The sequence below is a fragment of the Bacillus rossius genome, chromosome 1 (assembly GCF_032445375.1).
Source record: "Bacillus rossius redtenbacheri isolate Brsri chromosome 1, Brsri_v3, whole genome shotgun sequence".
Lineage (NCBI taxonomy): Eukaryota > Metazoa > Arthropoda > Insecta > Phasmatodea > Bacillidae > Bacillus > Bacillus rossius.
This window is the reverse complement of record NC_086330.1, coordinates 313,016,934-313,030,398: the sequence shown is the minus strand read 5'-3', so window position 1 is coordinate 313,030,398 and position 13,465 is coordinate 313,016,934. Positions and strand designations below refer to the sequence as shown.

Sequence of the window (13,465 nt, the reverse complement as noted above, 5' to 3'; positions counted from 1 at the left end):
TTTATATCTATGTCAAGCTCATACAGTCTTCTTTTACTGCCTCGAAAATGGTTTTGAATTCGTCATTGCTTTCTCTCTGCTTTTGAAATTTTTCTAGAAGGTCAGTATTGATGTATCTGTCACCACACAAAAGTTAACATGATGCAATGCGTGGTGCAGCTGTGGTTAGTCGCTGTGAGGTCACTTTATATCACTCGTGCAATGAGGCAAGTTATGGAATGTTAAAAAAATAATAAATAAGGGGAACGCAGGGGAGGGCAGAGGGCAGACGGCAGTCATTGTTTTTACTATTTAATATGATATATATTCCGTTCAATAAATTATAACATGTATCTTCAGGGGGTGGGGTGTTTAAAATTTTATGAAGATAACGTTTTTACGAATGCAATCCAAGCGACGTAAAATCGGGATTCCAGTGTGAATTGCTTCCGAGTCTACTGAAGGTAGCGGAATCCTTATCCTTTTAAACACTTTTGAAGGAAAAAAAAAGTTTTCCTCTAAGTTCAAAATTCCAACATAAATTTTACGTTGTAGACTTTTCTGAACAATAATTCTTATTTGAGTAACTTCAATGGTGTAAGCTTACCTTAAAAATTATTGTGAATATTCTGAGTGGATGTGACGAATGAGGAAAACTAAGAAGTACTACATAATAACAAAAGTTTTTTTCTTTACACTTTTCACTGATTTATTTACACTTAAGTTATTTATACTGACTGAATACACTAAACTAAATCTAGACCAGATGCATAAACCTGTAGATCTAAAGACTATTGAAAAATCTCTGTTTTGAGATGTTATTTGTGAACATACACATTATTATGACGAAAAAGTAGCAAAACATTTCGTCGTCTGCAAGCACATGTCAATTGTCGCGTCGTCTAACTCTGGTCTAAATCTGTTGTGTTGTGTTATCGCGTGAGCTTGGGCAGGATTACGAAGGGGAATGACTCGCCACGGGCGTTGAGCTTGCCCGCATTTTCTCCCTGTACACAACACCTTATATCGCAGCAGCAGAACTAATGCTTGAACTAACATAAAAAATGAATTAGACATGTAAAAGACGATATAAAATAATAGATTCGTGTTGAACCACTTCTACATAATACCGAATTGAAATAATTTTCTTTAAAGTAAAACACCTGACTACACTATATATTTTTTCCTTCCTGAAAGCTAGGGGGGGGCCACGGCCCCCCCCCTGCCCCCGGGTATGGGCGCCCTTGCCGTGTGCCATTAGGGGATGGTTGTAGTTCGGAAATACATATTGACATATGGTTCAATCTAAAACCAGGTAAAAATTACTGGGTATATTATTCAAGAGTTTATTGACAGTTTGGGTAATGTAACAGTTACTTGTATAGTCCACCTTTGTGCGGCGATAGTTGGTAGATATTTTGATGGTACACACCCTACTGTTACGAAAGGAGGCATAAGGGCCTGTGTGATCAGAGGGAGTATAAGTTCACCTGATGAACTGTTTATAGCATTTAGTCACTACTGTAAAACTATAGATATTCCATTAAATTGTATTATATTCTTTTAGGAAGCCAAATTTTCTAAATTAAATGTAATAAAATTGTTTTACCTAAAAAATTTCAAACTAAGGTGGCATTTTATGATTACTTTCTTTCTAAAGTACTAGTAATAAACTTTTATAAGTTTCCTATAAAATTATGCCTTGGACACTTTTATACACAGATTATTTTACCTTTATTTTACTTACTTAAACAAAGCAAGAACCTGACACATATTTACATTTTTCAGCTGTGTGGTTAGTACTCTAATTTTTGTTAGTGGTATTGTAGGCTTCACTCATGGTTCCATTAAAAGGAAAGTGCATTTATGGACAATTTGGTTTCATGGTAAAGCAAGCCTATTGTTTTCCCATGATTCTTCAAATATACAAGACATATAAGTGTGGTACGGCACAAATACAGAACTTAACTTTCAAGTCGACCTAGGATTACAAAATTGCTCTTGTCTACAGTTTCAGTGATCCTAATTTATAGAAAAATATTTGTGAAAGGAACTGATGAAAATATAAACAGGTAAAAACAAAACACCAGTTACTCTTGAATGGATGAATATGTGATTTTTTTTTTTTTTTTCAAGGGAATCACTTTGTTTAGTATTGGTTGGAAACTAGTACATCGAGAAACCAAAAACATATGAATATAGCTGAGTTCATATGAGGGCTAGCAACATGGTGGCCTTGGTGCAGATTGGTTCTCGGTGTTCTCACTTCTCCGTGTGTGATGTGTGGTAAAGAGAAGGGTGGTTGTGGCGCAGGCGTCCAGGAGAAGCTGGGCATCCTGAACGGCGGCGTGGTGTACGCAGTGTACGACTACGAGGCCCACAACTCGGACGAGCTGGGCTTCCGGGAGGGGGACCAGCTGGTGGTCCTGAGGAAGGGCGACGAGTGGGAGCGAGAGTGGTGGTGGTCGCGGCTCGATGACCGGGAGGGATATGTGCCCCGCAACCTGCTGGGGGTGAGTCAGTATTTGCCATTTATTTTACTAGGTCAATTCTTGAATATGCTTTAGATAGGACCTTCAACCATCAATTACCATGAATGAAAACATTAAGTTGTGTTTTCTTTGTTGTTAATATAAAGTACCACCATCTCTTAGGCGTTGCCAAGACTGGGCTGGATGGTGGCTTGATGGTGGACTGTGCTTGGAAGTGTCCTAGGTGATATCAATAAAGATAGTTGCATAACAGAACATGGTGGCAGGGGTGGCTGTAAATACTAGTCCATGGAGTCAGCCTTTAGTTATAGAGTTATTTTGAGATTCCCTTTGTTCATGATGGACGACCTCTACAGGAAAACCACCACGTGGGGATATCTAACCTCAAACCACTTGCTGCCTTCGATTTCTCTTTGCCAGTACTTTACAAGGTGCATGTCAGTGTCTGGTTACTCGGGTAAACCAGACAGTGAGAAGATAGACATACTTATGTACCTTCTCTGAGAAAGAGTAGAAGAATTGAGGCCTCAATTTGCTCCTGAACTGTCAACCTGTAATGAAAGCAATTTTATCTTTTGAGAATCACTTTTTATCCATGTAGAAATATGATTATAGAGAGGTTTAAGTTCAATTGAAGGGTGCAAGAGGGCAATGAACCGGTGGATTAGTTCATTACAACACTGCACATATTATCAGACAGTTGCGCGTACGGTGAAATGAAACATGAACTCATCAAATATCGCCTCATAGTTGAGATGAAAGATAAAACGACCAGTGAGCGACTTCAGCCGCGGCAGACCTCATCCCTGGAAGAAGCAGATCTGGCAGCAAAACAGGCATAGATGTACTCCCACCATTCCCTAGTCCTGCAACAGGAAGTCCTTGCGGGCATAGAGGTGAACGTGATGAGGGTTGGACCAGCAAGAAGCAGCAGCGGGACTGACAACTCATCGGAGACGAAGGGCTCCTTGACTTTTCTGAGAACCCCTACTGAGTGCAGGGCACCGTGTGCATTCCTCAGTGTCCTGCTAGGAGTGCCAAGTGTTTTGTGTGATCCAAGCAAGGCCACTGGGCAGTTGTCTGTAGGGCATCTTTACAGTTAATAATGTTGGTAAGATGGACGATAAGCTAGAACATATAGATCAATATCAGAGAGATTTTCTCGGAAGTTTGAATCTTTCCTTACAGTCAGTCAATTCAAGACCGTGAGTGCCAAGTCCGTGGACAGTTGATGTGCATGTGATTAACTTTAACAACATTTTCCAGTTTTTGATGGATACAGGTGCCAATATTGTTTGTATACCTGCAAGCATGGTGCCTAGTTCACACAAAGACCTTTATTATCCCCTGCAAGGATAAAATTCGAGGACCTGATAGTCTCTATCTAAAAGTGGCAGGGTTGCTCTGTTAATGTTAAAGCACAAATCTGTTTGAGTGCCATGATAAGAGGAGGGTGTGAGGGGGGGGGGGGGGGTGGTATTTTGAGCTCTGTGGGAATGAAGCCCCATACAATGTCAAACTGAATGGCAGGGCCTGTCCATATGTTCAGTCTGTGCCCTGAGCTGTACACATACTCCTTTGCAATAACATAAAACAAAGTTTAAATTTTTAGAGCAGCTGGCTATTATTGAGTCTATAGCAAAACCTACAGAATGGGTAGTAGTAATGCCCAGATGAAATGCTGTATGCATATGCGGGGATTACACATAGGTAACAAAATAGATGAATACGTAGACCTCATTTCCCAATCAGTAGTGTAAACGAAACTTTAACCCAGTTGAAATATGTCAAATATTTCTCAAAGATAGATGGAAAATCATACTTCTATCAAGTCAAGTTTGATGAACAAAGTCAGTTACTAACCTAACTACGTACATTTTAAGGTTCATTTTTAAGCATTTACCTTTTGGTGTTTCATGTGCTCCAGAATATTGTTGCAACAAAATTGCTCATATTCTAGAGGATACCACATTTCCAATCGATGACATTTTAATATTTGCACCATCTATTGGGGAGCATGATAGGATTTAGAGAGTTGTTCTGGAAAGGTTTGATTTTGCAGATATTTCAATTAATAAAGATAAAAGTTCTTTGTGGTTACTTCAGTCGGCTATTTGGGGTATGTTTTAAACTCTTGAGGGTGATCTCGAAAGAGTGCTCGAAATCAAAAACTTTCCAGAATCATTGACCAAACAGGAAGTTAAAAGATTATTGACAATAGTAAATTTCTCATTGCAATTTCCTCCAGGAAAACCGACACTGTTAGAACCATTATTTTTACTATTAAAGGAAAAATGTCACTTTATTTGGGGTCCATCCCAATGTGAGGCATTTGTGCAGATAAAACAACTTCTGTTTCAGGCACCCACATTAGCTTATTTTGATGCAGGGCAACAAATCATTCTCAGTACAAATGCCAGCTCAGTGGGTTTAGCAAGAGAAGGATGCCTTATGCAAAATAAGGATGGATGTAGGAAAATAGTCAGTTATGCTTCTCGCATGCAAAATGACACAGAAAAAAAATACTGTCTGATTGAAAATGAAGCTTTAGCTCTTACCTGGAGTGCAGAGAAGTTCAAACAGTAAATTTTGGGACTACATGCGATTATGAAACTGACCATAACCCGCTTCTTTGAATCCTACAAACTAAACCAATGGATGAATTGACACCCCGCTTGTAAAGGTTTCACATAAGGCTGATAAGGTACTCCTACACTCTACAGTATGCACCTTCAGGATGCGGGAAAGTAAGTTCTGGGGCTTCAGCAAGAAATAGAGACTTACGTGAATCAAGATTTTTTAAACTATCTGGTTACTGATAAGTTTTTGTCAACTATCAAGCAAGAGCAAGCAAAGGATCCAGTCTGCCAAAAGTTACAGGAATATAGTGGGTTGACTATCTAGGAATGAGACCCCAGAATATGTCTTACCCTATTTTCAGTACAGACATGAAATAATTTATGATCACTTCTTCCTTCTCAAAGGGACAAGGCTAGTAATTCCAGGCCCTCTTCAGTTACATTGTTTGCAGTTCATCCATACTGACCAGTATGGAAATGCAGGGAGCGTGCAGTTTGGTGGCTGCCATTGTCTTCTCAGCTATAACACCTCATTTGTAACTGTCCATAATGCATCCAAGAAAGGCAGAATCCCAGACAGCAACAACTGCCGACAGAAAGCCCCACTCGGCCCTGGAAGATCATAGCTTTAGATTCTTTAAGTACAGTAATTGGTACCTAATAGTCACAGATTAATATTCCAGATTTTTTAAAATAATTTCAGTGAATGGCATGACTGACACCATTTTTTCTCGTTTTGGGATATATGAGGTACTGCGTGCTGACAGTTGTTCCCAAGTTTTGTCTAGAGCAGTGGTTCCCAAACTGGGGGTCGCGACCCCTGGGGGGGTCGCGGATCGTTTCGAGAGGGGTCGCGAAAGGTTTCCAAAATAATTTTAAAAAGTCGAAAAATACTCTCGAATAGAGTAACGAAAGAAAAAATGAAGTTCTGCCTAAAACAAATTAATTTACTTTAAAAGTAAATAAATACTAATTTACCATTAAACTAATTACTAAACACTAAAGACGATTGTGGTGAATTAAAAATGTAATATCTTCTCAAACTTTCAATATATCTATTTATTAATTATAGATTAATACAAAATAAATCAGCTACATAATTCTTGGCTTCTGGGCCTGCGATGTATGTTAAATCGGCTACAGTTATAAAGTTTTTAAATAAAAAAATAGCAAATATGTAAAAAAAAGGAACTGATGTGGCTTCAGTGCGACACATGTGCCTGCTTCTCGTTAACAAGTTTTTCTAGGTTTGGCTTAATTTTTGAGATACACAAAAAAAGATCATCTTCCACATCCAGCCGATTTCTCGCCTTGGTTTTTATATTAATCAGTGTTGAAAACCCCAGCTCGCAGAGGTAAGACGTTGCAAAGGGCATAATAATTCTGAGGGCTGCTGTAGTCAAACTCGGATATTCGGTTCTTCTATCCAGCCAGAACTTGTCCACGTCTTTGGTGCTGAAAGACAGCTGCAAAGTCTTGTCACAAGACAACTCAATAAGTTTGTCGTGGATATGTGGGCTTAGGTCCGCTTGGTTAACAGAATGCTCGTTAAAAGGGTTCAGCACCCACCTCAAATCGGTATGTTCATCTTCGGGAATGTAGTCGATGATCTGCTCTCGTAGACCCGTCAAATGTGTAACAATCAGTTTGGACAGCTCGCTGACGTCAGGAAAATCTTCATCGCGTTCATCAAAGGACGTAAGAAATTCGTGTGCCAATTCGAAGTTTTCTAAATTTTTTTTCTCAACCCTGGATGCCCACACTGCCAATTTTTTTACAAGCGCATTCACTCTGTCTTGGGCAAAAATGATAGTTTTGTCTCTACCTTGCAAGGTAATATTCAGATCGTTAAGATGTTGAAATATGTCCGCCAAGTACGCAAGCTTTAATAGCCACTCCTTTTTGTCAAACAAACCAACAAAGTCTTTGTTTATAACTTGAAAAAATGCTTTAAGCTCAGTGCGCAGAGCGAACACTCGAGAGAACACCTTCCCACGTGACAACCACCTAACTTCTGTGTGCAGTAAGAGGCATTTGTATTCCGCCCCCATTTCTTCGCACAACTGTGAGAACAATCGACACTGTAATGGCCTGCTTTTTATAAAATTTACCGATTTAACGACATCGTTCAAAACTTCTTTCAGTTCGATGGGCATGTTCTTTGAAGCTAATGCCTGACGATGTAGAAAGCAATGTACCCAGACAGCCTTAGGCATAATAGCCATTAGAAGTTTCACGAAACCACTTTTTTTACCTGTCAGTGCTTTGGCACCATCACTACAGATCGAAACACACTTTTTCCAGTCAATGTTAAGGGAAGCGGTGGCAGAAATAAATAGTTTGTACATTTCCTCACCTGTTGCGTGGTCAGGCAAAGGTTTGCAAAATAATATGTCCTCCTCCACACCGTCATCATTTTCGTAGCGAACAAAACACATAAACTCTGTCAAATTAGATACATCCATAGACTCGTCTACTTGAATAGAAAGAAATTCACTTTTCTGCAATTTTTCTTTCAACTGGTTCTTGCAGTCTTCAGCCATTTCAGTAATACGCCTCCCCACTGAATTATTTGACAATGGAACATTGGACAGTTTGCTAGCTGCCTCCGGACCAACCATTGTTGAAAGCATGTCTTGAGCGGCCGGTAGAATGAGATCTTCAGCAATCGTGTGTGGCTTGCCTTTCTTCGCTATTCGTAAAGCTACTTGATACGATGCTAGCAAAGCATTTTTACTCACATTATTGCTACTCGACTGAGACACCGAGTTTTTCTGACCGACTAGAACAGTTAATTTTCGCTCAAAAAAGTCCACTGGCTTGTCTTTCAAACTTGAATGTTTAGTTTCCAAGTGACGAATCATCTTGGATGGTTTCATACTCTCGGCGGATAACAACTCACTGCACACAACACATTGTGGCCGATTCCCGAGCACTGTAAATCCGTACTTAATATAACAGTCATTGTACTTTCTCATCTTAGCCTTTTTTGTTTCGTTCTTATCGTGAGAAACTGAAGGCCCCGCACGTTTAACAAATTTATCCATGACAGAATAAACGCAAACAATATGTGACCGAACAAAACACTATTAACGCACCAAACGACAGTTCGCTCAGCCACTGCACTCTCCAGTGCTTTGTTTATCTCCGTTTTCCATCACGGCTTTGTGTGCCATCTTTTGGGGACAGTTTGAACTACTTCTTCACATATTTCAGCTCCGATGGCTCGGTGACTAAAAAAATATTTGTTATACACATTTTATTATTTTTTTTTTTAATTTATAAAAAAATGTAGCACAATATTTTTATGTTTTAACTTTATCACTGTACCAAAAATGTTTAAGGAGGTCGCAGCAAAAATTAGTATCCAAAAGGGGGTCGTGGAACCAAAAAGTTTGGGAACCACTGGTCTAGAGAATTTGTAATATATGCCAGAGAGTATAATTTTCGCTATTCACAGTTGTTTGGGTATGTGGGTGTGTGGAGGATGCAGTTAAAATTGCAAAAAATCTACTCAAAAAGAACAAAGATATTTTTCCAGCCCCAGTACACTATAAGAAAATGAGTTCAGCCCATCCAAACTGCTTATGGAACGTAGAATACGTTCCACACTTCCTATTATCCCAACTAAACTGGAACGTGTAGTGCCATCACAACTTGTGCAAAATCAGGAGCACCACCGAGGTATAAAACAAGCATATTACAAAAGGCACCAGGCCCATAATTTAGAAGACTCAAAAAGAGGTGACATATTTTGGGTTGCAGATTTGAGGATTTATGGGCAGGTTAGAGCAAATGGGACAGCAGCCTTGTTATATTGTCACCCCTCGGAAAGGGAATTATAGGAGAAACAGATGGTTTCTCATTCGTGCACCATATGCTAGAGAGAATCCCAGGTTTACAGAAGATCATATGAGGGCAGATGGTATCATTTTAAACAAAGGTCCTGCTGCTAATGGTACCGAGCTGTCAGAGGTGGGAATGTGCTGGATTTGCAGAGCGAAAAGAATGATGGAAATGAGACACCTCAGCCTAAGAGATGAGAGGAATTCAGTGGGAGTGATATCGAAAGTGAGATTAGCTCAACCAAAAAAAAAATAAAAATTCAAGGTTTCACACAGGCAGAGAGATCAGTCAGCAAACATATGTAAATACTCGTAGACCAAAGAGAGCTTCTCCTAAATCGGCTTGGTGGAAAGACTATATGTGTTTTTTAACTTTTTGTGAATTCTCAATCATTTACTAGAATGATAAGAATACTGTTTTCAAACGTTATAACCTTTATCTTTTCGTCTTCGTCGCCGCTGTGCACTGCTTATAAAATTGTAGCCAGCACTAGGTAGTATCATTCATGTTTGGTTTTGTTGATTACCATATAGAGCACGCGCATGTAGTCGAATATTGATACAGACAGCTCACCGATTGCATGCAACGTGCGCTCTGTCTAGTGCTGAGTTAACTACATTTGATAGCCCGCGTTTTCTCGTAGTGTGTACTACGACGATAGTTATGTGTTCTGACTCATGTTCGCGTCACAGTTTTGGTTTTTCTATTTAAAGTTGAACAAAATATTTTTGTTTCATGACTTATTAATTTAAATGTTTGGCGTGCATTTTTATACTCTACTTTTTAAATAAAAGTACTTTTCGTGTATAGGTTTTGGTTATACAAATAATTTTACCTAAAAAAATGCTTTTTTCGCATAAAAATTGCACCCCTACTTTTAAAACTTTATTTAATATAAAATGTGCGACGATTATGCAATAAAACACTAAATGACTATGTTGATATCGTGATTGTAACTTATATATTGACCACTTGGCTGTAAAGTTAGTAAGAACCGTATTCATTAAGAAGAGAGAGATGTCACGTAAAGAGTTGGCAACACTTGGACGGTTGGCGGCATGATGGTTAACTGTATTTGGGAATGTGTGATTTGTAAAGTGTCTTAGATGATATCAATAAAGAAAATTGCATTACAGAACAAGTAGTGTGGTTAAATATAATTTGTATTAAAAATTTTAATTTTTTTTTTGTAAAAACAATTTTAAGTTTTTGAAAAGGGAATTTTTTTTTCTGTTTTCATCAGTTTTAAAAATGTATAATCACTAAAGTGAAGTATCTATTGTTGTTGCAGTGAAGTTTTTACAACTCATTGTGAAATGTGACTTAAATTTAAACTTTTTTTTTACTTTCCCCAATATTGTTATCTAAATTTAAAAAATTGTATTTAAAATCTTATATATTTACACATGTGTGCTTATTATAACATGGTCTCTGTTTAGAAAATATTAATTAGTTAATAGTACTATATGACAAAATTTATTTACAGATATTCATACAGTTTTTTCCTTTGTTCTGTAGCTGTATCCTAGAGTCCATCCAAGTAAGAAGTCAGAATGACAGCTGCTGTGGTCCAGCTAGCATCAGAACCTAGGGCAGATGTTAAACTGGCTGTCGTCTCATGGATCCTGGGATTACTATTCAGGATAAGCCGTGTGAATGCAGCATTCTGTGGAAACTCTTGTCACTTTTCCTTGTTTGTTTCTTATCATAGTCTATCATCAGATAACATATGCAGCTAGAACTGTGTGTTCAAATATTGACCCAATACTGTTCTGTATCTTGGAAATCATCTTTAAAAAAATTTTTCACAAAGATTTTAAAAAACATGTCATGATAAATGTTTGAAGAGAAGCAATCTGCTACTCCGGAGAATAAATTAATATATAAATATGTGGCTTTTAGAACTATCAAAGCTTTACCTATTATTGCATTTCAAAATGTACATTTGCAACATATACATGTATAATGTAAATTGCTTGAATATTCTGAAAAATGGATTGTGTTAAAGAGTGTTAGAAATTTTTGCTGATGTTGTGAGAATGTTTTTTTTTTTTTTTTGTTTTGTTTGTTAGATTAAAGTTAACATGTGGTTTGGAGTTAAAGGAATGTGGTGAATATAAATTAGTGCCTTATATTTTGGGCACTTATGTAAAGTATGTTTTGTGTACAAATAAGAAAGTGGTCTGTAGATAGTTACAAATCCCAGACAAACTATTTTACAATTTAAAATAAAACCAAGACAATGGAAAAGTGATACTAGCTGTGCTAGTCCATTTTGGTGTAAAAAATAAGAATATTGAAGTGTATAGTATAAATATATAAACAAGAAAAATTTATATTACATACATTTGTAAATACTATGCAGTCCTTGTTATTTGAGTCAATTGATTTCTTATGTCTTTATTTTACTTTATATGGTGTATTTTAAAAAGACATTTTGGTAGTTTATCTATATTGCAGATTCAGTAGGACATAAGCTTCAGATCATCATAAATTATATTGAAATAAGAATAACTTATGTCCTTATAAAAGAATTATAAAATAACTATATATTGCAAAAAATATTATAGGTTCATGTTTTATGATATTGTTTTCAAACATGTAAAGGGCTGTGTTGAATGATCTTAATCTACCAGGTTGATTCAATTATACACATCTGTTCGTAGTCTTTGGGATAAGGTAGTTATTTTAGTAAATCATACATGTACCTAATAATTAAAAGAAATATTAAATTAAATTTTAAAATACATACATATTTCAGAATTATGTACTGTTGTGATTTTTACTCTTGCTAGAATCAAAATTAACCTATTTCTAATTTCATTTCTTATGTGAACCGGGGTTTGATATCCCCACTAAAGATTGTTTCATTAAGTATTTTTTAGTTAAGACCACTTCTTGTGTAGGTATTCATATGTGACCAACATTTGAAATGCTGGAATGTTTCTATTTTAGAGTGAATTATTTAGAATGTAGAAACATTGATTATGCATAAGCACATAAGTAAAAACTGTAGTAGGTAGTATTCACGCAGCCCAAGAATTAAATTTTTGTGATAGTTTTGAAAAATGAATGTGTGTATCCTCTTCAAAAGTAGGTATATAACTGAATGTTTCTGGTTATTTTGCAACATACATATTGAAAACATATCACTTATATCAGGCCTACAGCGTTCAGAGCTTTGCTAATGTTCATACATGTCAGTATTGCCTTATACAGGCAATGGTTTATGTGCCTTACAGTTTGGCTTTGGTATTTAAGTTGAAACACAGTTGTTTTGGTTTTGTTCTTTACTTCCAAGAAATTCATCTAGTAGAACCTTTAAATAAACCAAGATTGTACTTTATTTGATAATGAATTTATATTGTTGAAATAATTGCAACAATACATATGTTATTGGAATATTTAAAAGAATATGTGATACCTGTAGCAGCTTTTACATTGCAGAACAAAGGTTTATATTTGCTGGAACATATCGCAAGAGAGAGTCTGAACGCATCATGCATTACAATATTTACTCATACTTCACCTCACAAAAAAAATGTATTTTTGAATCTCCTGAAAGTGTGGTAAGTCCTCACACAGTGAATTTTGTACATCATAAGTACTTAATTGTTGCATTGTTTTAAAATTATTTTTAATGGTTTGAAAATTTTTAATGAGACTGTGATCTGGTACAATAAAAAAAAATGAATTCCCTAAACTTGCCAAGTTTTTTTATTGAAAATGACTGTTTTACATACTAATTATATAACATCTCTTATTCAAATACAGTGACCCCACACTTTTACAACACGTGGTATAATGACCATCTCCATGTTAAGTCCCTTTTTTTAGAACTGTGAAATAAAGGTTCATTGGGAAGAAGAAAATATAAAGGAAATGGGGGAAATAAAAGTAAATTTTTTGCATTCATTTTGGGCACTATGTGTCATCTCTCTATGAGTTTTCACACCTTTGGATGCTGATTACTTTCAGCTTCCCCCAAAGAGATTGGTTTGAATGCTGTCAAATACTTTGAGATATCGGGGGGGGGGGGGGAAAAAGCTAAAAAATACTTTTAATATTTTTTTGACTATAACAATGTAGAAGTTAAACAACTATTGTTCTTATTTTAAAGAACTATTTGATGGAATCATAGAGCAGATAGTGCACCCCCAAAATAATAAGTAGCTTCCTCTGAGAAATAGCTCTGGAAGAAACACTGGTATAGCATTGTACTTAGGCCATTTACTGATGGAGTAGTAGGGATGTAAGATCTGGCAGCTGCATTTGCAGTCTTGCTCCATGCTCACACTGGAACACATTAAACCCACTTCAAGGCAGACACTCCTCCAACCTGCCTGCCTGTTCACACCTCAAATGCTCATCAATCCCTAGGCATCCCCCGTCGTTCTGGTAGCAAAGAAGGACGGCAAACTGAGGTTCTGTGTGGACTACTGAAAGCTGAATGACATCACCAAAAAGGAGAGCTACCCTCTTCGAAGTATTTACAGTAAAACCTTTTTGTTGCGACCCCATTTATTGCGACCACCTCTCTATTACAACCCGATTCCGAGGAACCGTGAA

General features: G+C 36.9%; 1 protein-coding gene across 2 annotated transcripts in view; it reads left to right on the top strand.

The window, feature by feature from the left end:
* Nucleotides 1–12,613, top strand: part of LOC134527916 (apoptosis-stimulating of p53 protein 1) — a 1,064,179-nt gene extending 1,051,566 nt beyond the window's left edge. For both annotated transcript variants that reach the window (XM_063360949.1, XM_063360948.1), the window contains 2 exons: nt 2,293–2,492; nt 10,415–12,613. In XM_063360949.1, the coding sequence (XP_063217019.1) occupies nt 2,293–2,492; nt 10,415–10,453 (239 nt within the window). In that variant the 3' untranslated portion in view covers nt 10,454–12,613. The remainder of the gene's footprint in view (nt 1–2,292; nt 2,493–10,414) is intronic.
* The last annotated feature ends 852 nt before the right edge of the window (nt 12,614–13,465 follow it).